The sequence below is a fragment of the Pogoniulus pusillus genome, chromosome 7 (assembly GCF_015220805.1).
Source record: "Pogoniulus pusillus isolate bPogPus1 chromosome 7, bPogPus1.pri, whole genome shotgun sequence".
Classification (NCBI taxonomy): domain Eukaryota; kingdom Metazoa; phylum Chordata; class Aves; order Piciformes; family Lybiidae; genus Pogoniulus; species Pogoniulus pusillus.
Window position 1 is genome coordinate 1,219,059 of NC_087270.1, and position 23,674 is coordinate 1,242,732.

Below are 23,674 nucleotides of genomic sequence, written 5' to 3' on the forward strand. Positions count from 1 at the left end.
TACAGAGGCCTGCTGTGTAACTCAATCAAAATGTATTTCAAAGAGATTTTTCCTCCATCTCCGTTAGTGACTTCCTTTTTCACAGGTTTGTAGAATGTGTTGGTTGGAAAGGACCTCGAAGATCATCTAGTTCCAACTCCTCTGCCATGGGCAGAGACAGCTTCCACTAGACCAGGTTGCTTCAGGCCTCATCCAACCTGGCCTTGAACACCTCCAAGGAGAGGACATCCTCAGCCTCCCCTTGGGCAACCTGTTCCAGTGTCTCACCACAGTAGAGATGTTTGTTCATCTATAGTATCAATATGAAAGTAAATCACAGGCACACTCACTGTGAGATCTGGAACAGGCTTTTGCCTTTCCTTACAGGCAGAATGGTTCTGGTTTTCTTTGTTGTCAGTGAGCACTTCTGACAGAGTCACTTCAACAAGGTGCACCTGCAGGAAGCCATGTGGCCCCTTGGCACAGCCTGCTGTGCCTACATGCCTCTTTGTGCAGCAAGTCTGGTGTGATTCTGGTGAGATTCTGGTGAGGAAGAGCTATGCCTGCCCTGAAGATCTCCCCAGCAGTCACAGTATCACACAGTCTCACAGTATCACCAAGGTTGGAAGAGACCTCACAGATCATCAAGTCCAACCCTTTACCACAGAGCTCAAGGCCAGACCATGGCACCAAGTGCCACATCCAACCTTGCCTTGAACAGCTCCAGGGACGGCGACTCCACCACCTCCCCGGGCAGCCCATTCCAGTGTCCAATGACTCTCTCAGAGAAGAACTTTCTCCTCACCTCCAGCCTAAATCTCCCCTGGCGCAGCCTGAGGCTGTGTCCTCTTGTTCTGGTGCTGGCCACCTGAGAGAAGAGAACAACCTCCTCCTGGCCACAACCACCCTTCAGGTAGTTGCAGACAGCAATAAGGTCACCCCTGAGCCTCCTCTTCTCCAGGCTAACCAATCCCAGCTCCCTCAGCCTCTCCTCGTAGGGCTGTGCTCGAGGCCTCTCACCAGCCTCGTCGCCCTTCTCTGGACACGCTCAAGCATCTCAATGTCCCTCCTAAACTGGGGGGCCCAGAACTGAACACAGTACTCGAGGTGTGGTCTGACCAGTGCAGAGTACAGGGGCAGAATGACCTCCCTGCTCCTGCTGACCACACCATTCCTGATGCAGGCCAGGATGCCACTGGCTCTCTTGGCCACCTGGGCACACTGCTGGCTCATGTTCAGGTGGGTATCAATCAGTACCCCCAGATCCCTCTCTGTCTGGCTGCTCTCCAGCCACTCCGACCCCAGCCTGTATCTCTGCATGGGGTTGTTGTGGCCAAAGTGCAGCACCCTGCACTTGGAGCTATTGAAGCCATCCCCTTGGACTCTGCCCATCTGTGCAGGCGGTCAAGGTCCCACTGCAGAGCCCTTCTGCCCTCCAGCTCAGTCACATCTGCCCCCAGCTTAGTGTCATCTGCACACTTGCTGATGACTGACTCCATGCCCTCATCCAGATCATCTATGAAGATGTTAAAGAGGATGGGGCCCAGCACAGATCCCTGAGGGACACCACTAGTGACAGCTGCCAGCTGGATGTGGCACCATTCACCACCACTCTCTGGGTCTGGCCCTCCAGCCAGTTCCTAACCCAGCACAGAGTGTTGTCATCCAAGCCATGGGCTGACAGCTTAGCCAGCAGTTTGCTGTGGGGGACAGTGTCAAAGGCCTTGCTGAAGTCCAGACAGACCACATCCACAGGCCTCCCCACATCCACCAAGCAGTCACCTGATCATAGAAGGAGATCAGGTTGGAGAGGCAGGATCTGCCCTTCCTAAACCCATGCTGGCTGGACCTGAGCTCTTTGCCATCCCTCAGGTGCGCAGTTATTGGCCCCAAGAGAACCTGCTCCATCAGTTTCCCTGGCACTGAGGTCAGGCTGACAGGTCTGTAGTTCCCAGGTTCCTCCATCCGACCATTTATGTGGATGGGGACCACGTTGGCCATTTTCCAGTCTCCTGGGACCTCTCCGGTGAGCCAGGACTGCTGGAAAATGATGGAGAGCAGCTTGGCCAGCTCAGCTGCCAGCTCTCTCAGCACCCTGGGATGGATCCCATCTGGTCCCATGGACTTGTGGGTGTCCAGGTGCCTCAGCAGGTCCTGAACTAATTCCTCATGAATTTCCAGGGGAACACACTGCTCCCCGACCCCATCCCCCAGTTCAAGAGGCCATTTGCCTCCTCCTCCTCTCTCCTTACTGTTGAAAACTGAGGCGAAGAAGGCATTCAGGACCTCTGCCTTTGCTTCATCATCAGTTATAGAGTTCCCCTCCTGGTCCAGTAAGCAGTGGAGGCTCTTCTTGCCCTTACTTTTAGCATTGATACATTTATAAAAGTGTTTTTTGTTAACTTTCACGGAAGTGGCAGCCTAAGTTCTAGCTGAGCCTTAGCCTCTCTAATTTTTCTCCTACATAGTCTGGCTACCTCCTTAAACACATCAGGAGAAGCCTTCCCCTCCTTCCAGAGGCGATACACCCTCTTTTTCTCCCCCACTTCCTTCAGGAGCTGTGTGCTCATCCAGGCTGGTCGCCTCCCCCTGCGGCTCATCTTTGGGCACGTGGGAACTGCCAGCTCCTGTGCCTTCAAGAGCTCCTGTTTAAAGTAAGTCCAACCATCCTGGACCCCTTTGTTCTCAAGAACTGCTGCCCAGGGGACATTGGAAATAAGTCAGTGGTCCCTGTTGGCTTCTCTGCACTGAGAAACTCCAAGTCACTTTTTCCCCCAACCTTTTTTAACATATTCATAGTTAAGCTGTTCCTGATGGAGGTGAAGACCTTGCATAGCTCTTCCATCTGGTAGCAGTCTGCTGACTTTGGCCCCCATATCACTAGTGATGTTACTTCAACTCTTTCCTCACATACAGTTCTTCAATTTTTCTCCTCCTTCCTTGAAATATCTTTCTTCCACAGAGATCTCAATGTGGTTCTTGTAACTTAATGTTCATTCACCATCCATGAGCCCCTCCTTTTCTACATCACCTTGCCTGTCTGGCCTATGCTGCTCCTTCCTTGTGGTTTGGTTCTCTTGCCCTTCTGTATTCCATGCTCTGTGCACATCCTTCCCCCCGATGTGGCTTTCTCTCTTCATGTCTCTCTTACCCAGCCCCTAAGATGTGCAATTACTTTTGATATCAGGAGCCTTATGTTATCCAGCACCAGTTCAGCTGCCTTGCAAGGTTTCTTTATCTGCTCTTAACTGCCTAGAAGATGGGTTAAGAGAAGCACAGGGCCCTAGAGAATGAGCTTAGAGAAGGACAGAACTTCCAGGAGCCACCTCCACCAAGAAGGTAGCTGAGTTTGCAAGGGCTGTACAGGAATCACCACTGCAGTATCTCTGGGCCTCTTGGGATTTGAGCCAATATCAGCTGTTGATTGGCAGCTCTTGGGGGCTTAATTTCTTGAGTCCTTCAGGATTAAAAAAAAAGGGGGGGGGGAAGAAAATCTCCTCTTACCCTAAAGCAGCAGCCTCCCTCCCCTCCTGGGCTGACAGATGGCTCCCAGCCTGGAGGTTGCAGCCATCTCCTCCCCTCTGGTGACACTGCCCTGCCTGTCAGTGAGCAGAATGGGGGCTGTGTGGTCCCCTTGCCCTCATAGGCAGAGTTTCTCTGATTTTGCATCTGCAAGTTGGTTAAAATTCCCTGAACTGGGCATACTTCATGACCTGTTTTATGTATGAACAAGTCAAGAGGCTCTAGTTCCTCTGCTGCTGCAGCTCTGCAGTGCCAGCATGGCTAAAATTTCCAGCTCACTTTTCTTCTCTCACATAATCACAGAATTGTCAGGGTTGGAAGGGACCTCAAAGATCATCCAGCTCCAACACCCCTGCCATGGGCAGGGACACCTCACACTAGATCAGATGTCTTACCTCATGACTGCTCCAGTCGCTCCTGAGCATCTGATGCTTGCCTTTAGTTCACAGGAAAGTTCTTTGGAGCTATAATTGAGTAATAGCTTTACCCAGGTCACAGTTATGTCCTCCCTGAGGCTGACATGAAGGGAAGGGCAAATTACTGCTGCTGGTTTGCCCTGACACAGCTATGTCTCAGGCTGTTCAAGATGAAGGCAGCAAGATAATCAGCATCCACCCAATAGCTGCCCACCCTGCCCTCAGCCTGTAGAGCAGTATTTCTTGCCAGTGAACAGGACCATTCGACTTGTCCAATCATTGTAAAAGCTGTGGGCACTGGTGAAGGGGAAAGTTCTTTGTCAAGGCTCTGGAGAATCACAAAGGCTTCTGAACGCAGCCTCACTTACCTGCTCCTCATTCCTCCTGTTGCAGAACTGAGACACTGCCAGGTGACAGGGGTTTTACCTTCCCCAGCCCCTCTCTCAGCTTCACTTGAGCAGGCACTTTAGTCCTTAGTGAGCACACTTCTAGTTCCAGATGGGCTTTTGCCTCTTTCAAGTTACTTTTAGGCAATATAGAAACCCAGATAAAACACGTCACAAGGGAGATGTCAGCTGTGTGTGGCTCTAAATCACTTAGAAAGTTCCTCTGGGCTAAGGACTGCTGAGAGCCCCTGTGGAGCTTGCAGACAACGAGTGAGGGCTGCGCTGGGAGCCTGCTGCTGGCCTCTCGGGCTGCACTTGGTTTGGGAGCAGCTGCTCGGGCATCCGGCACGCTCCTCGCGGCGTGCTGGCCGCGCATCTGCTCCGCGCAAGGCAGATCGGTGGCCGCTCCAGCAGCACCTCCTCTCTAGTGCTTGTCCTGGTGGTGCTGCCTCGGTTCTGTTTTGGGGACACGAGGTCTGGTCTGCTTCCTTGTGTCCCAGGAGAGGGACCGTGCAGGTGCCACGGGAAGACAAAAGGGAATTATCTCTAGCTTTTTCTTTGTGAGACTTAGAGCAGGAATTTAAGGATTAGGAGTGATTCTGTTTCAATGCCCTTGAAATCTTCCTCTGAGGAAGACAAGCTCATGGCTTCAGTAGCTTCTGGTCCCAAGATAAATCCCTACTCAGGGTCAGTTCTCTAAGGAGGAGCAATAATGCAGCACAGGCAGTGTTTTCAAAGAATGGAAGTCACATCTGCTTTCAGTCCCACAAACAAAACGAGAGTGGGTAGGTATCTGCTGTGCTCATTACCAGCCTCAGTAACTGACTGCCAAGCATATCACGTACTTCACTTAGAGTCACAGCCTCCTCTGGACCGACCTGGGTGATCTAGGAGGATCTGATGTCATCTAGACTCAGGTGATCTAGGTGGATCTGATGTCACCTCGACCTGTACCCTATACCGAGTGCAGCCAGCCCCAGCCACTCTGGCTGCAGTAGTCCCAGACAGTAAGAGGGTCCAGGCTATTCTGTCTCCCAGAGCAAGCGTTTTCCTGACCTGGAATAATCAGAGATGTGTTTCAGTCCTGACAAAGATTGGATGTGCTCACCAAAATCTACATCACTATCAAGTGACGGAGATTGCTTGGGGTTGGAATCAGTGATCTCTGGAGGTGCTTCCCAAGCTCTAGCATTCTTGAAGTGTAATAAATCTGAGTGCTTTCCTTTTCTTGTAAACAGCTGGGCCTTTTGTACCTCTCACAAACTTCTTGACCTCCACAGCTTCTACTGGCTCAAATTCTGCTGCTACAGTTTGAATGAAGATAGCATTTCCTCTGAACAGTTTTAATTTCCTCTCTTTCCATTTGATTGATCATTCCTGTGCTGGTAGCCACAGTAACAGAGTTTGTCAGTAAACAGGCACCACAGTTGGAAAAAAAATATTTTGTAATAAAGAGTAATCCTGCTAGAAAGCAGTGTACACTCTGCCATTGCTTAGCTTTTCAGATTGGCTTGAGCTCTTGAAAGGAGAAATCCAACTTGATGAAGAGTCCAAGTATATTTGATGTTTATCCTAACAGAAAAATGCACAGCTACCTCTTCAGGCTATTAGATCTGTGTAGTTAAAAAGGTTTGAAAATAAACCCCATCAAATAACCAGAAGTATATAAGTCTAGCTTAGTGATTTTTCTCCCTACTTTCTTTGTTTTTATTTTAGTAACTGCATCAGAGGGATGTAGCTGCGTAAATAAAATCCTTCCTTGGTTCATGGTCTTAGGTTTTAAGCCAGGCAGCATTCAGCATGCAGCAGAGGTTTGGGTTAGTTTAGGAAATTAGCCACTAATAAGTAATAACTTACACTGGTTTACATCTGGTTTTTTAGGCATTTTTTAGCTTTGCCTACAGGGCAGTGGATTATGAAACCTTGAAGGCAATTAACGATGCTTGCCTTGTGTTCGACGGAAGGCTTGTGATCGACAGTGAATTCCGTACTAACGATGGCAGCATCAGGGCTGCAGGGCCCTTAACGAAGTACTCCAGGAGATATTATGCAGAAGAATGGACACACAACAACTTCAATTCAAAGGAGATTGGCTTTGAGCTTGCAACATCTATGCTGGATCTCTTTGATCCAACCCTTAAGCTGTTTTCTAAGTCACCAGAAGGCACAGAGACTCTCATCCCCATGTACAAAGGGTGTAAAGTTAAAGGTATGTCAGACTTTTTCTCTCTCATACTTTGTGTCATTTTTTCACACCCTCTTTGCTGTTCTGTTGGAAGGGTAGGTCCATTTTGTCCAAGATTCACAGACTGCATCGTGTTAGAAGGGACCCTCAGAGGTTGTCTTGTCCAATCCCTCTGCAGTCAGCAGGGACACCTCCAACTACATCAGGCTGCCCAAGCCTGATCTTGAAGGTCTCCAGGGACAGGGCCTCAACCACATTCCTGGGCAACCTGTTCCACTGTTTCACCACTCTCATGGCAAAGAGCTTCATCCTGATGTCCAACCTAAATTTCCCCTGCTCTAGTTTCAAACCACTGCCCCTCAACCTATCACTACAAACCCTTCTAAGTAGTTCCTCCCCAGGCTTCCTGTAGGTCTTCAGATATTGAAATGTAGCTTTAAGGTCTTCCCAGAGCCTTTTCTTCTCCAGACAGAACAGCCCAAATTCTTTCAGCCTGCCTTCACAGGAGAGCTTGTCTCCTGAGCGTCTGTGGCCCTCCTCTAGCAGATCCACGTTATTCTTGTACTGGGGGTCCCACAGCTGGACGCAGTACTCCAGGTGAAGTCTCACCAGAGCAGAGTGATGCTGCCTCATGGCTGGGAAGTCCTCAAAGCTCCTTGTATAGTCAGTGCAGAGGTTACCTGCAAGAAAAGCTTACTCTGTAGACTTTTGCTAGTAATGGGCCAAGTGGTGATTTCATTTCTATTGCATTGAACATGGAGTGTTTCCTGTGAAACTCAGTGTCTTGATTCAAATGTCAAGACGAATAAAACCATAATCAGAACTTTTTAATCTGTGACTACTGCACCAGTATGTATAAAAGTACCTAAAAATTTGTAGAATATGAAACCATCCAAAGAAAATTTAGTTAACAACAACAAATTATAGGAGAAGGAAGGCAAACTAATTATTTTCTTCTTTATGTATGATAAAATAAATCTTCTATTTTTGTTTGTGGCAGGAGGTGTTCTTCCTGGAGGTTATAATTATTTGCATGTTTCCAAACCAGAAATCCCTATCCACTTGGACTTAGAACCTGGAGTGTGTGATCATGTAAGTTTCATTATTTAACCTTTCTTTGTGCTGTCCTCCATTTGGAAAGATGTTATTTAGACTAGCACAACTGCATGCATGCATCTTAAAAACAGTATCTTGAGTAAGCATTAGTTTAATATCTATTTAGAGACCTTCCTGAGCTAGAACTTACCAGTACATTCTGGAATGGAACCAGCCACACCAAAACAAATTTCTGTGATTATAGGAAAATTTTTAATGTGTTGTAATGTAAATTCACTGCCAGATTGTGAATGTGGAATACATGCAGGTGAGATGATCTGGTTTTCTACTCTACTGCACTTCTTGATTCCTTTGCAATGAAATCAGAGGAAACCAAAGATGGTTTTTGTCAACCCCTAAAGCCCTGAACTCTTCATTATTGTTTGTAGCATTTTGGCTTCAAATAGCTTCCCAGTGGGGCACTAAGCTCAAGTCCTTGGCCCTCTTTTTCCAGAGCTCTCTACCAGGTTTGTGAGCATTGTCTCAGTACAGGTTATCATGTTGGCTTTTCCTCAGGACTGTCTTTCAGAATGGCTTTTGTTTTGCTTGATTCTGGAGAGAGAGAAAGAAGCCCTTTTCTGTCAGAGAGAGTATGTTGCTTTGAAAGGTTGGAAGGTATTGGCAGTGTTTGCCATCTGGAAGAGTCAGCTAAGCCTGGCTGCATAATATAAATTTGGCACAGCTAGTGATCAAGTATGAGTTACATCATTAATTCAACCTCTTAGATTTTCACAGTATCACAGTGTCACAGTATCACCAAGGTAGGAAGAGACTTCACAGATCATCAAGTCCAACCCTTTACCACAGAGCTCAAGGCCAGACCATGGCACCAAGTGCCACGTCCAGTCCTGCCTTGAACAGCTCCAGGGACGGCGACTCCACCACCTCCCCGGGCAGCCCATTCCAGTGTCCAATGACTCTCTCAGGGAAGAACTTTCTCCTCACCTCCAGCCTAAATCTCCCCTGGCATAGCCTGAGGCTGTGTCCTCTTGTTCTGGTGCTGGCCACCTGAGAGAAGAGAGCAACCTCCTCCTGGCCACAACCTCCCCTCAGGTAGTTGTAGACAGCAATAAGGTCTGCCCTGAGCCTCCTCTTCTCCAGGCTAACCAATCCCAGCTCCCTCAGCCTCTCCTCGTAGGGCTGTGCTCAAGGCCTCTCCCCAGCCTCGTCGCCCTTCTCTGGACACGCTCAAGCATCTCAATGTCCCTCCTAAACTGGGGGGCCCAGAACAGAACACAGCACTCAAGGTGTGGTCTAACCAGTGCAGAGTACAGGGGCAGAATGACCTCCCTGCTCCTGCTGGCCACACCATTCCTGATGCAGGCCAGGATGCCACTGGCTCTCATGGCCACCTGGGCACACTGCTGGCTCATGTTCAGGTGGGTATCAATCAGCACCCCCAGATCCCTCTCTGTCTGGCTGCTCTCAGCCACTCTGACCCCAGCCTGTATCTCTCCATGGGGTTGCTGTGGCCAAAGTGCAGCACCCTGCACTTGGAGCTATTGAAGCCATCCCCTTGGACTCTGCCCATCTGTCCAGGCGGTCAAGGTCACAATGCAGAGCCCTTCTGCCCTCCAACCCAGCCACATCTGCCCCCAGCTTAGTGTCATCTGCACACTTGCTGATGACTGACTCCATGCCCTCATCCAGATCATCTATGAAGATGTTAAAGAGGATGGGGCCCAGCACAGATCCCTGAGGGACACCACTAGTGACAGCTGCCAGCTGGATGTGGCACCATTCACCACCACTCTCTGGGTCCAGCCCTCCAGCCAGTTCCTAACCCAGCACAGAGTGTTGCCATCCAAGCCATGGGCTGACAGCTTAGCCAGCAGTTTGCTGTGGGGGACAGTGTCAAAGGCCTTGCTGAAGTCCAGACAGACTACATCCACAGGCCTCCCCACATCCACCAAGCAGTCACCTGATCATAGAAGGAGATCAGGTTAGAAAGGCAGGATCTGCCCTTCCTAAACCCATGCTGGCTGGACCTGAGCTCTTTGCCATCCCTCAGGTGCGCAGTTATTGCCCCCAAGATAACCTGCTCCATCAGTTTCCCTGGCACTTCCATACTGATATTTAACTCTAAAAAACAAAACAAAGGGAAAAAAAACCAAGCAAATAAACACAAAAGCAAACAAACAAAAAATCCCACAAAACCCCAAACAGAGCCCTAAAAGAACAACAACCCACAACCTGGAGAACTTGACTTGTGAAATAAGAAGAGTGTGATGGTCCTGTGCTACAAAGCCAGAGAGATCCATCCACCTAGGCAAGCTCCTCTTCCATACAGATGATACCTTTTTCTCAGGGATTTCTGCATTAAGCTCATTCATGTAGTCGATGTGAAGTGGCTTTTGAAAGTCTAGATGGTTGTTAATTTTAAAGCTCAGACACCAATGGGCAATAGGAGGAAAAAAAGGTTGATTAAAAAAAAAAAAGGGAGCCATGCTTTGTGGGGAGGAATGAAAGCATGGCTCACCTTGTTTTCCAGCTTTGCAGATCCAGGATGAGCTGGCAAAGCACTAGGTGTTGGGAAGCAGAAAGGACTATCAGAGAGAGAACAAAATGGTTTTGTCACTCTAGATTGCTGGAACAGGATTAGAATTCTTTTGCTGCAGCTTTGATTAGCTGGTGCCTGAAAAGGGAACATCTTTAAAGCCACTCCAGAAATTTCCTTTAAATCCTAAAAGAGTTTCTTAAGAAAGAAGTAAGAGAAGACAGTGAAATGTATTAGTTGAGAGATGTGGAAGTAACAAAGGTTACTGTAGCCTAGCAACAGGTTTTAGAAATATAGAGAACTGGATCATGAATGCAGCTCTTAAAAATAGCTTCAGGCTATTTGAGCATCACACTGCACTGTGAGGCTGGGAAGAGATTTTTGCATTTTCCTTTGAAGTGTTTGATTTAGCCAGAAGAAACTACATGCTACAACATGAGCATTCATGTCCACATTCTTCTTCTTCTATGGATAGGAGAATTGTATCAGCAACACTTGGCAGCTCCAGCCCAAAGAGGAGCTCGCTCAGCCCTGTGTATATGTGTGTGAGAGGGGATGTGTATATATACACACATGCACGTGTGAGAGGTTTAAGCATGTGTTGGTATATTTTTTAAAGCAAAGTCTAGAACACAGCCTGAAGGAAATGTGCCAAGAGATCAAGCCCAGCCCCCTGCAGGTTTCAGAACTGAACAGCATAGTCCCTTCCTTGTTAGAAGACTGTTGGAACACACTTCTGACTACTGAGAAGCTTCTGCATAGTGGTGGGTTTGAGAAATTGCCCCCCACATAAAATTTACCAGACCATCTCAGCTTGGACGTAAGATAAAGATACATTTTACAGCAAGCTGAATTAACAACTATATATAAAAATATATTTACATGTATTTACAATTATATACAATGATTTACAACTTAGAGATAACACAAAAATCCAGTCCCCTGCCCTGGACACAGAAAGGCCAGAAGAGGCCAACACCACCTTCTTCTCTCCCCCAGATAGAAAACCAGCAAGACCTCAGGTGTTACAGTTCAGTCAAGGTTAGTATTCACAGTATCACAGTATCATCAGGGTTGGAAGAGACCTCACAGATCATCAAGTCCAACCCTTTACCACACAGCTCAAGGCCAGACCATGGCACCAAGTGCCACGTCCAGTCCTGCCTTGAACAGCTCCAGGGACGGCGACTCCACCACCTCCCCGGGCAGCCCATTCCAGTGTCCAATGACTCTCTCAGGGAAGAACTTTCTCCTCACCTCCAGCCTAAATCTCCCCTGGCACAGCCTGAGGCTGTGTCCTCTTGTTCTGGTGCTGGCCACCTGAGAGAAGAGAGCAACCTCCTCCTGGCCACAACCTCCCCTCAGGTAGTTGCAGACAGCAATAAGGTCTGCCCTGAGCCTCCTCTTCTCCAGGCTAACCAATCCCAGCTCCCTCAGCCTCTCCTCGTAGGGCTGTGCTCAAGGCCTCTCCCCAGCCTCGTTGCCCTTCTCTGGACAAGCTCAAGCATCTCAATGTCCCTCCTAAACTGGGGGGCCCAGAACTGAACACAGCCATGCACAGAGGAACAGTAGAGGAGGCAGAAGGCAAAGGGAACAAAGAGTGAGAAATTGTTTATATATTGGCTTTTTATGCCTATTAGCAAACCAATGAATTGTAGAGACTTTTATCATTATTTTCCTTTTACAACCAATGCCCTGCTCATTCACTCTATATTCCAAAGAATGTCCAGAAAGTTCCTCTGTCTATTATTTAGAACCAAAATATAGCATTAGCTCTTAAACTCCTACATGCACAAAGCCAAAAATGGTTCATTAATACGTGAGGAATCTTAGAGCTGTAACAGTGATGTTTGCTTGTAACTGATCCCTGGAGGTGTTTAAGGTCAAGCTGGATGAGGCTCTAGACAGCCTGATCTAGTGTGATGTGTCCCTCCCCATGGCAGGGTGGTTGGAACTAGATGATCCTTGTAGTCCCTTCCAACCCTGACTGATTCTATGATTCTACAATTAGTGTGGCAGTATCAGCCCTCCACCCACCTTCACATAGCTTCTGCAGTGTGCCCCACATTTGAGCTCTGCTCATACATTGTCTGAAGATACATACAGAAAAATAGAGAGACGTGGCTATAAATCCAGAAAGAGTGGCAGGGTATCAGCATGTTCTTCACTTGTCAGGGTGGTGTTCCACAGTAACTGATGATCTGCCACATGTACACACTGATATGGACTGGATAATAAATTAGGATGAATGGAGTTTGGTCCAGTTGCCTAAACAGAGGCATCTATTGTTTGGCATGCCCCATGGCATCCCTCCTGACTGACAGCTGCTGCTCCAGGAGGTCGCAGGTCTCCCATGGGTCTTGTGTCATAACTGCCAGTGCAGCTCAGATGGCCTCGATATCCTTCAGTGTCTGAAAGGACACTTGGGATCAGAGAACCAAAGCTCTTGTGCTGCAGTTTGTGTGCTGTTAGTCAGGGTCTGAACAACACAGCAAATCTTTGCACCCAAATCACAGAGCGTCAGGGTCTGGAAGAGACCTCCAAAGCTAATCCAGTTCAACATCTCTGACAGAGCAGGATCACTTATACCAAATCACACAGGAATGCATCCAGGTGGGTCTGGAATATCTCCAGAGAGGGAGACTCCACAATGCCCCTGGGCAGCCTGTGCCAGTGTTCTGTCACCCTCATAGTGGAAAAAAATCCTTCTCATATTTAAATGAATCTTCCTATGCCTCAGCTTCCACCCATTGACCCTTGTCCTGTCATTGGGCATCACCAAGAAGAGCCTGGCTCCATCCTCATAGTGAAGTGCCTTGTTGTGTAAAACCTGTTCCCAGGAATGAGTATTCTTGGTTAAAAATAAAAAGTTTGTGGGTTTTAAGAAATGGCAAACACCAGCTAGGGAAGCCTAGCCAGTACTGGTTGTGTGCCACATCATCTCCACAGCTTTCCTTCGATTTTCTGGTGCAGGGGATGGAGATTGTAACAGGAGAGGCACGACTTGGGAATTACTTCCGGATGCATCTCAGCAAGGACAGCATGGTAGAGAGCATCACCTGCTTTTCAAAAGAGCCCTTTCCTGTCTCCAATTACATTTGCTTGTATGGGCAGCATGAGCGTCTTCTCAATGACCTTTGCTACCGCTGGCGTGATGGGCAGATTACAGATCTTTACAGGTAAGAGGAGCTCAACACCAGACCCACATTCTGCATCCTGGCAGAATTTTGGTTTTATTTTATGATGGCTTATCTTCTGGGTGTTTTCCCTTAGAACAAAGAGTAGGTTTTTTTAAAAAGCTGTTATTTGTTCAAAATCACCAGTGACAATGCAAGCCCTGAAGATCCTTCTGGGAAAAGAGCTGTGTGTTTGAGAGATATTTGGAGACAAAGCAATGGTTTACTTGACCATCTTTCCTCTGAAAGAGAATTTCACAGGATCACAAGAACACAGGATGTCAGGGGTTGGAAGGGACCTCCTTCTTTCAGTATCATTATAACTTTTGCTCAGGGCGTTCAATAGACTTAACTCAAGCTGAACCTGAGCAGTCCTTTTATATTGAAGTTTCACACTCAGAAGACTTGAGAGCAGCCCTGAGAAGAGGGACTTGGGGGTGCTAGTGGATGAGAAGCTCAATATGAGCTGTCAGTGTGCTCTTGCAGCTCAGAAAGCCAACCAGATCCTGGGCTGCATCAGGAGAAATGTGGGCAGCAGGGTGAGGGAAGTGATCCTCCCTCTCTGCTCCACACTGGTGAGACCCCACCTGGAGTACTGCATCCAGTTCTGGAGCCACTATTATAAGAAAGATCTGGATGTGCTGGAACATGTCCAGAGCAGGGCCATAAGGATGATCACACTGCTGGAGCACCTCTGCTATGAGGAGAAACTGAGGGAGTTGAGGCTGTTCAGTCTAGAGAGAAGGCTCAGAGGTGACCTTATTGTAGCCTTTCAATATCTTTAGGGGGCCTACAAGAAAGCCAGGGAGGGACTTTTTAGAATGTCAGGTAGTGATAGGACTGGGAGGAATGGAACAAAGCTAGAAATGGGTAGATTCAGACTGGATGTCTGAGAGCATGAGAGTGTTGAGACCCTAGAACGTGTTGCCCAGGGAGCTGGTGGAAGCCTCATCCCTGGAAGTGTTTAAGGCCAGGCTGGATGAGGCTCTAGACATCCTGATCTAGTGTGAGATGCCACTGCCCATTGCGAGGGGGTTGGAACTAGATGATCCTTGTGGTCCCTTCCAACCCTGGCTGATTCTATGAGCCTAAGCCACTTTCAAATGTCAACAACCTTTCTGCTTATCTGGTGATAAAACAACCCCCCAGATTTATCTTCTGGACTGTGTTCTCTGTGCAAAGGACTTATTTTCACTCAAGTGTATAACAGGGGGCTGTGTCAGGACCCTGCATGTTCATTGGAGGTTCTCCATCCAGCCTGCAGGACCTCTGCCACCACAGAATTTTGCAGCAATGAAACAGGTCTTGTAGACTTTGAGGTCCACCTGCTGTGCTGAAGCAAGGGCAAGGAGATCCTGGGGACTGTGTGTTCTAAGGCAAGGAGATCCTGGGGATTGCATGTTCTAAGGCAAGGACGAAGTTCTCACAAGTAACAGCAGAGCCTAAAGCGCCTGGCTCTTGCTAGCCAAGATTTATGTGCCATCTGCCCTGAGAGAACTTTTCATTGCTTTTGGAAATGCAAACTTAATTAGGGAGGTTGTTATGGAGAGAGGAGCATCTGAAAAAAATGGAGATCTATCATATCATTTATCTTCTGCTACTTCTTCAGAATTTCATCTCTTAAAACTTCTTGGCCTAAAAACTCAAACTTGTTTTATTCCCCATGGCTCATTGAAAACAAGTGCTTTTGAGGCCAAGCTTGAGTTTTCAAACCCCAGAAAAATAAACCCCCAACCTTTTCATTCACAAGGCAGAATTCTTTATAGATAAGCATGAAGCAAGGAAGAGCTTGCTGATAGAGCTTATTTTAATGTTTTTTTTTTTAAATCCTTCACAAGTGGTGGGTTGGGATCATAAATAGTCACAGAGAAGTTCCACATTAGATCAGCTGATCTGCAGACAGAAAGTCAAGCAGAGGAACAAATGGTGAAAATTTTAATCATAATACAAAGAGGATGGTTTGAGGGCTTAAAATCTTCCAGGTATGATTCTCTTCTAAATAGAAGTGACTTGAAGAAGGGCATAAAGGGTAGCAAAATGTTCAGATTAAGCAATGTTCCTTGAAAAGCTTGCTGTAAAGGATGTGCTGTGGTCTGAAAGACACTTTTCATGATAACAGCAGTCAACAGGTTCAAAAGATTCTGTAGGAATGGAGCACTTGATACCTGAAAATGGTAAATTAAGAGACTCTTCATTCCCATGCCTTTCTCTAGCTTTTGCAATGTCAAAAGTGTCACCAGAACATGGATTAGGCAGTTATCATATCCTGCTAACGATACAGAAATGAGGATGTCTGCTGAAATAGGGGAGGGGGACCAGGCAAACTCTTCTATTAGACACAGAGAATTGTTTGCTGTGCCATTTTTTTATCTACAGTGGCATCAGCTGCTGGCTCAAAGGGCAAAGGACTCAGGGCTTCACCAGCACTGAATGTGCAGCTCTTACAGTTCTTCTGATGTGCTTTATAGTCTTCATCCTGCACTCATAAATATTAGAGTTGTGATGGTTTGGGTGTTCCACACCCCACACACTTTTAGAAATCACCCAGACTAGACTCAGCCAGCTCTGGAAATATGAACGAAGCTTATATCTACAGCTAGCAAAATAAACAAGCAGATATTTAGTCTATACAGTTGACAGAAATAGACAAGGTAAAAGAAACACAACTCCCCTCCCAGAAACCTGAGTCCCCAGAAGGGGCTCTCAACTGCCCCTTCACCTTCCCCCTGCCCCTCTCAAGCTTACCACAGTCCCAAGGAAGAATGGAGGTTCGGCCAGGGGGTTAGGAAGCAAAGTGGATTAGCCCAAAATGGAGAGTGAGGTTAGAGAGATGCAGCTCAGCCAGCAGCCCCAGTGAGAGTGGTTAGCTATGTTTTTATTTCTTGTTCCCATACACCTCAGCAAGCCTATGAGCAAAGTAGACATCACCACTGTTTTCCTTTTACAACCTGTAATCCAGTTCTTCTCACCAAAACATTCTAGCTAGCTTCAAACTAGCACAATCTACCCCTGTCTACTGAGAACTATCTGATCTAATCTAAAACAATATTTACACTAATGAATTTTACAAGTTCAGTTCACACTTCATTCTGGCTATCTCTGATGTAGGTGATTCAAAAGCTCAGAAAGTTTGTCTCCTCACAGATGAGACGAGAACAGGGACTCCCAGGTGACGTTGGGTTCGTGCTCATGTACTGTAGATTCTCTCATAGATTCTTCCAGTGTTGGATGCCAATGGTACCTACACCAGAAACTCCTAACAGCTTGTATGATACACTCTGAATTTAAACTCTCTCAGCTAAGGTTAGATTTCTCTGTGGAATACACTGGATTTCACCATTCTCCTGCATTACCCAGTAGGTGTGACCAGGACCTTCAGCAGACACCACCTCTTGGACAGGTTTCCTGTGGAGAAAAACCGTTTGCTGGAGCGCTATGGGAGGATGACTCTTTGTTCACCAGTGTGGTTAGATGGTCAAGTCCCCTTTATTTCCGTGATACAGTGACTTACATGCATTCTAGCAAGAGGCATGCTCAGCTTAAGATTGGTTAGAGGTGATAATTGAAAGGCTACATGTAATTCATGCATAGGTTAACTTATCACAACATTCTAAGGGTCAGCCTTCCAGACCACCCACTCCAGCCCCCTTAGTTATCTAGTCTCTGCCCACTGCAGCTGTGTGTGGGGTGCTCAGCTGTTTACATCTCGATTTCCTGGCCCGGCTGGGAACCAAGGACATTCTCAGTGCAGGTTGCTCATGTTTATGACTTTATGTCCTCGACTGGTGAGAAATTCTTCCACAGTTTCCCTTCGCCCAAAGGAGAAAATACCCAAATAGTTTTCCCTAAAAGATTCTTCTCACGTACAACAGGAACTTTATCACTGTCTACGGTTTGGACCAAATCTGATTGTGCAGGTCCTGCTCTGTTTACTGAACCTCTACTATTTACCAACCAGGTAGCTTGTGCTAAATGTTTGTCCCAAATAGAGGGCAACTTACAGAAAGGAAAACTACAGCTCTGTGTAATAAAGCAGAAGCCAGACGTTAAAAATTATTCCTTCTTATTTTTGTAGAACTTCAGAGTGAGAATAAACGGCATTAGATTTTCTTCTGTAAGTCTTCCCTTGCTTATTTAATCATTCATTCTCCTCCAGCATACTTACTTCCCATAATGTATGTAGCAAGTCAGAGTTAAATGTTTGTCCCAGTTTTTCAGAGTTCCACCCCCCATGGCCTTTAGGGTGGTTTTCAGCAAACCATTGTAGGGTTCAATCTTCCCTGCAGCTGGAGCACAGTAGGGTGTGTGATAGATCCACTCAATGCCATGCTCTTTGGCCCAGTTTTTCACAAGATTGTTCTTGAAATGAGTGCCATTGTCTGACTCGATTCTCTCTGGAGTTCCATGTCTCCACATGATCTGTCTCTCCAAGCCAACAATGGTGTTACGTGCAGTAGCATGTGGAACTGGATAGGTTTCCAACTATCCAGTGCTGGCCTCTACCATCGTCAGCACATAAGTGATGTAGTCAATCTGCCAGGCTTCTCCATACTTGTACTTTGACCATCTCTCACCATACCATGAGGGCTTGATTCGCTTAGCCTGCTTAATAGCAGCACAAATGTCACAGTCATGGATGACTTGGGTGATAGCATCCATGGACAAGTCAATTGACCTATCACGAGCCCATCGGTATGTTGCATCTCTGCCTTGATGTCCAGATGAGTCATGGGCCCACCGAGCTAGGAACAGCTCACCTCGGTGTTTCCAATCAAGGTCAAGATCAGAGTTGGTATCAACTTGAGCAATCTTAGCAGCTTGATCTGCCTTCTGGTTATGTTGATGTTCCTCAGTGGCTCTGCTCTTAGGCATGTGTGCATCTACGTGCCGCACCTTCACTGGAGTTCTCTCCAGCCGTGCATCAATGTCCTGCCATAGATCAGCACACCAAATAGGCTTTCCTTTCCTCTGCCAACCATGCTTCTTCCAGTCCTTCAGCCAACCCCATAGAGCATTGGCTACCATCCATGAGTCGGTGTAGAGGTAAAGGATAGGCCAATTCTCACGTTCAGCCACATCAAGAGCAAGTTGGACAGCTTTTACCTCAGCAAACTGACTGGATTCTCCTTCTCCATCTCTCACTTTGGTAACTCTCCTGGTAGGACTCCAAACCGCTGACTTCCATCTTCGCTTGTTCCCAACAAGACAACAGGAATCATCTGTGAACAAAGCATAGTTCTTTTCCTGATCAGAGAGATCACCATAGGGAGGAGCTTCCTCAGCACGAGTTATTTTCTCCTCTGGAGGTTTGGAACAGTCTGTGTCTTCCGGCCAGTTGGTGATCACCTCCACCAGACCAGGTCGGTCAAGATTACCCATTCGTGCTCGTTGGGTTATCAAAGCCATCCATTTAGACCAGGTTGCATCTGTGGCATGATGTGGTGCTGAACCTTTGCCTTTGAACATCCAGTTTAGAACTGGCAATCTAAGAGCTAAAAGCAATTGTGACTCAGTTCCAATCACTTCAGAAGCTGCATTCACTCCTTCATAGGCTGCTAGCATCTCTTTCTCTCTTGGGATGTAATTTGCCTCTGAACCTCTGTAGCCACGACCCCAGAAACCAAGAGGACAACCACATGTTTCATTTGGAGCTCTCTGCCAAAGACTCCAACTTGGACCATTGTCACTGGCAGCCGTGTACAGAATGTTTTTAATGCCTGAACCAGATCACACAGGTCCCAAGCCCACTGCATGGACTACTTCTCGCTTGATCTGATCAAAGGCTGCTTGTTGTTCAGGTCCCCACTCAAAATTGTTCCTCTTACGAGTCACATCATGCAGAGGTTTGACAGTTTGACTGAATGCAGGAATGTGTAGTCTCCAAAATCCCACTGCACCCAAGAAAGAGAGAGTGTCCTTCTTATTGGTGGGAACTGTCATGGTAGAGACTTTGTTGATCACATCCTGAGGAATGTGACGGCGACCATCCTGCCACTGCACTCCCAGAAACTGAATTTCTCTGGCAGGTCCTTTGACCTTGTCTCTCTTAATGGCAAAACCTGCTTGCAACAGAATGTCAATGATTTTGTTACCTTTCTCGAAGACTTCCTCAGCAGTTTGGCCCCACACAATGATGTCGTCGATGTACTGGATGTGCTCTGGAGCTTTACCTTTCTCCAGTGCATTGTGGATGACTGAGTGACAGATGGTTGAGCTGTGCTTCCACCCCTGAGGCAAACGGTTGAGCTGGTACTGGATTCCTCTCCAGGTGAATGCAAACTGAGGCCTGCACGCCTTTGCTATGGGAATAGAGAAGAAAGCATTAGCAATGTCTATGGTTCCATACCATTTAGCCTCCTTCGATTCCAGCTCGTACTGGAGTTCCAGCATGTCTGGCACAGCTGCACTCACGGGTGGAGTCACCTCGTTGAGGGCACAAAAATCAACTGTCAGTCACCAGTCTCTGTTAGGCCTGCACACAGTCCAGATGGGACTGTTGAAAGGTGAATGAGCTTTCTCGATGACAGCCTGACTCTCCGGTTGATGAATCAGCTGATGAATGGGCAACAAAGAGTCACGGTTAGTTCTGTACTGCCTGTGGTGCACAGTTTGAGTAGCAATTGGCAGCTCCAGATCCTCCATGTCATGATGTCCCACAACTGCAGATTCATCAGAAAGTTCAGGTCTAATGGACAATTTCAATTTACCATCCTCAATCTCTACAGATGCTATTCCAAAAGCCCATTTGTGACCTTTAGGATCTTTGAAACAACCTTGTCTCAAAAAGTCAATTGCCAGAATGCAAGGCGCATCAGGAGCAGTTACAATAGTATGTTTCTTCCACTCTTTACCAGTTAAACTTATCTCAGACTGCAACTTAGTTAACTCTTGAGATCCACCAGTGATTGCAGAAATAGTGATAGACTCTGTCATGCAGAATTATCCACAGTGACGCACGTGGTTACGGATGTCCAGGTGGAATTTGTCTCCTCCTGAGCTGGAATTGCCTTGCAGGAGGTGGTCGTCTGTTCCTGATGGCAGAAACATGCACCCATTCAGATGATGCAGGGATGGTATCCTTTACCAAATTACAAATGGAGGCTTTAAGATCCTACTTCTGTTCTCTCATGCTGTTCATGATGCCATTCTCAATGCCCTCTTTCAGCTCTGCAGCTAGAGTTTTTATGTCAGAGACTATGGCAGAATGTGACAAGCTGTACTCTATCTGCCTGAGCTGGTCAGTGAATTCACCCACAGTGAAAGACTTTCCATTATCACTCCTTGACAGAAACCTGCTAGCCAAGATGTTAGCATAGGATGAAGGAGCAAGCTTGATAAGCTTCTTCATGAGACCTGTTCCAAGAGGAATGTCATCAGGCTCATGTGTGCCATGATCTCCATAAAGCACTTCCTTCACAGCAAACTCCTTCAGAAGCTTAATTACCTGCTCAACGGTGTTCCACTTCTTGGCTGCCCATGGCAGATCATCTTGGGAAGGATATCTCATAGCCACAGCCAACAGGAGATGTGTCCACAAGCTAACCTTACCAAGAGGACTTGCCAGGTATTTGTCCACTCAACTCTCCTTGGTGAGTAGTCCCAGCTGCTTGGCAGACTTGTCTCCTACCTGCAGGGCATTAGCACCAATGCTACGGCATCTCACCAGCCAGCTCAGGAACTGCTCTCCTGATTCCCTTGAGTATTCCTTTCTAACTTCCCTGACCTCTCTGAGGGGATCGTTGGAGTCCTGGATGTCATCCTCCTCCTCTTCCTCTTCTTGTTCTGGTTGTCCCTGGCCTAGAAACAGAAATTTCCTAAGAGCACTCTTAAACTCATCAGAACCTTCCTCTTTCTTGGCAGCCAACCTCACAGTGCTCCTCTCGTCAGAGTACTGAGATCTAAGCATGTTGGCCAAATATTGCAGACTATATGTCTCCTCTTCCTCCTCTTGCTCACCAGAGGTCCCCTCTCCTGAATCCTCTTTTGAATCACTCTTTGTCAAGTGCCGTGTCTCAGCTCGGGCTCTGGCAGGAGCCAAGATGGCCTGCGCAGAGACAGACTTTGACAAGTCTGCTGGTGGGTTTGAATTACTGGGGTCTGGCCTGAGGGCTGTGAATTCAAATCTGCTTTAGAGGTTGGGTCTTTCTTGTCTGTTGCCTGGGGATTCAAACTGGCTGTGTTACTGTTACTAGCTGGGGTACATCTTGAGTTTTATTATCTCCCTGTACTCCTGGGCATCCTGCCTCATTATCATTCCTGATAGGAATATTGGCAGCTTTCCCAGAATCTTGGGGAGGAGGTGTAGTGGTTGTTCCTTGCTGTGCCCCTGAATTTTCTTTGGTTTTGCTTACACTGATACATTATTTATTTTTCATCTGGGACACAGACAGCTTTTTAGTTCTTGAAGGCATTGCACTCACATTTTTTGTACATAATGCCAAAATTAATAGGAAAATCAAAATTACAAGACCTGAAATCACAATCAACAGAAATGCCACAGTCTGACATGAATAAAATTCTGAACAAGTGTCTGCCATCTCAGTTTTAGGTAAGATAACTCTCATGAGGGCTGTAGATAAAGCAGAAGTACTACTTCCATTTCCTGGTGAAAACCCCTGTAACATTACTGGTAAAAGACTCAGTGACATTAAAACCAATATAACCAAGGATGAAATGCCCCCAACTCCAGAAAATGGATGTGAGTTCAGCTTTGATCTTCTTAAAAATCATATTTAACAAAAATAACCAATTTGGTCTTTGATCCAACTATACACAAGAAAACAGAAAACAAGCCACACAATAGCCCCCACTGAGTAAAATAGCTGCTTCATTAGCTTCATTCTGATTCCCAGAGTTAATTAACAATCACTCCAAATGAATTTGCCCCACGTTGAGTGCCAAATATAAGATGTGATGGTTTGGGTGTTCCACACCCCACACACTTTTAGAAATCACCCAGACTAGACTCAGCCAGCTCTGGAAATATGAACAAAGCTTATATCTACAGCTAGCAAAATAAACAAGCAGATATTTACAGTCTATACAGTTATAGACAGAAATAGACAAGGTAAAAGGGAATACAGAAACACAACTCCCCTCCCAGAAACCTGAGTCCCCAGGAGGGGCTCTCAACCACCCCTGCACCTTCCCCCTGCCCCTCTCAACCTTACCCCAGGCCCAAGGAAGAATGGAGGCTTGGCCAGGGGGTTAGGAAGCAAAGTGGATAAGTCCGAAATGGAGAGTGAGGTTAGAGAGATGCAGCTCAGCCAGCAGCCCAAGTGAGAGTGGTTATCTGTGTTTTTATTTCTTGTTCCCATACATCTCAGCAAGCCTGTGAGCAAAGTAGACATCACCACTGTTTTCCTTTTACAACCTGTAATCTAGGTCTTTTCACCAAAACATTCTTAGCTAGCTTCAAACTAGCACAAGAGTCTAGCCCCTCACTTTTTAACTTTCATCTTGTACTGGGAGACAGGATGAACACAGACTTCAGATGTTTCTTGGACAAAAGGGCTTCTTCATAGATTTCACTTCAGAAGACCTCTGTATGCCTCTGCTAAGGGGAGTATGAAACTTGTGAATGATTGCTGCTGCTGGGATTGATTTTGATTTATATCAGATGTTGGGTTATAGGAGAGGAATGGCACCCTGCAGATGTAAAGTTCATGTAAACAGTGTATTGTCAATAGGTGTTAAGTAGAAGCTGAAGGAGGATGACACAATTGCACCAGTTCCAGGCTAAGATTGTTTTTTCTTTCCATGTCACAGCTGATCAGACAAGCTAATACATTTTGGCAGAGGAAGAAACTCCATATTCAGGTTGGGGCAAAGAGTCATCAGTCTTTTTCATGGTTTTACAGTACACAAACATAGCTGTGACTTGATCACTCTTGTTGTTTGCCCAGATGTAGTTACACTTGTCAGCTGTTATATGTACTAGCAAGCTTCACACCAATATCAACATGTGGAAGAGCAAATCATCTTGGTTTGGGATTTCTGCCTACCACAAAGATGGCAGCACTTTCCCGACTGTGACACAACCAACATTTGTTCCCTTTTCTCTCACTTGCTGCATGTTGGCCCAGGGACTCTGTGCAGCTGCATTCACCTGCAATCTGGCCAGATTTTGAAGAGGTGGTTTAATAAACATTTATAAATATCTGAGGGCTGGATACTGGGGGGGATGGGGGATGACAGGCTCTGCTCACTTGCTGCCTAAGATAGGAAAAGGAGCAATGGATTTAAGCTGCAGCACAGGAGGTTCCACCTCCATACAAGGGGGAACTTCTTTACTGTAAGGGTCACAGAGCACTGGAACAGGCTCCCTAGAGAGATTGTGGAGTCTCCTTCACTGGTGACTTTCAAGGCCCATCTGGATGTGTTCCTGAGTGACCTGAGCTAGATTATGGTCCTGCTTT

General features: G+C 46.8%; 1 protein-coding gene across 6 annotated transcripts in view; it reads left to right on the plus strand.

Moving 5' to 3' along the window:
- Positions 1-23,674, plus strand: part of CFAP61 (cilia and flagella associated protein 61) — a 164,788-nt gene that overhangs the window by 114,908 nt on the left and 26,206 nt on the right. For all 6 annotated transcript variants that reach the window (XM_064145703.1, XM_064145702.1, XM_064145705.1 and 3 more), the window contains 3 exons: positions 6,185-6,512; positions 7,489-7,580; positions 13,054-13,259. In XM_064145703.1, the coding sequence (XP_064001773.1) occupies positions 6,185-6,512; positions 7,489-7,580; positions 13,054-13,259 (626 nt within the window). The remainder of the gene's footprint in view (positions 1-6,184; positions 6,513-7,488; positions 7,581-13,053; positions 13,260-23,674) is intronic.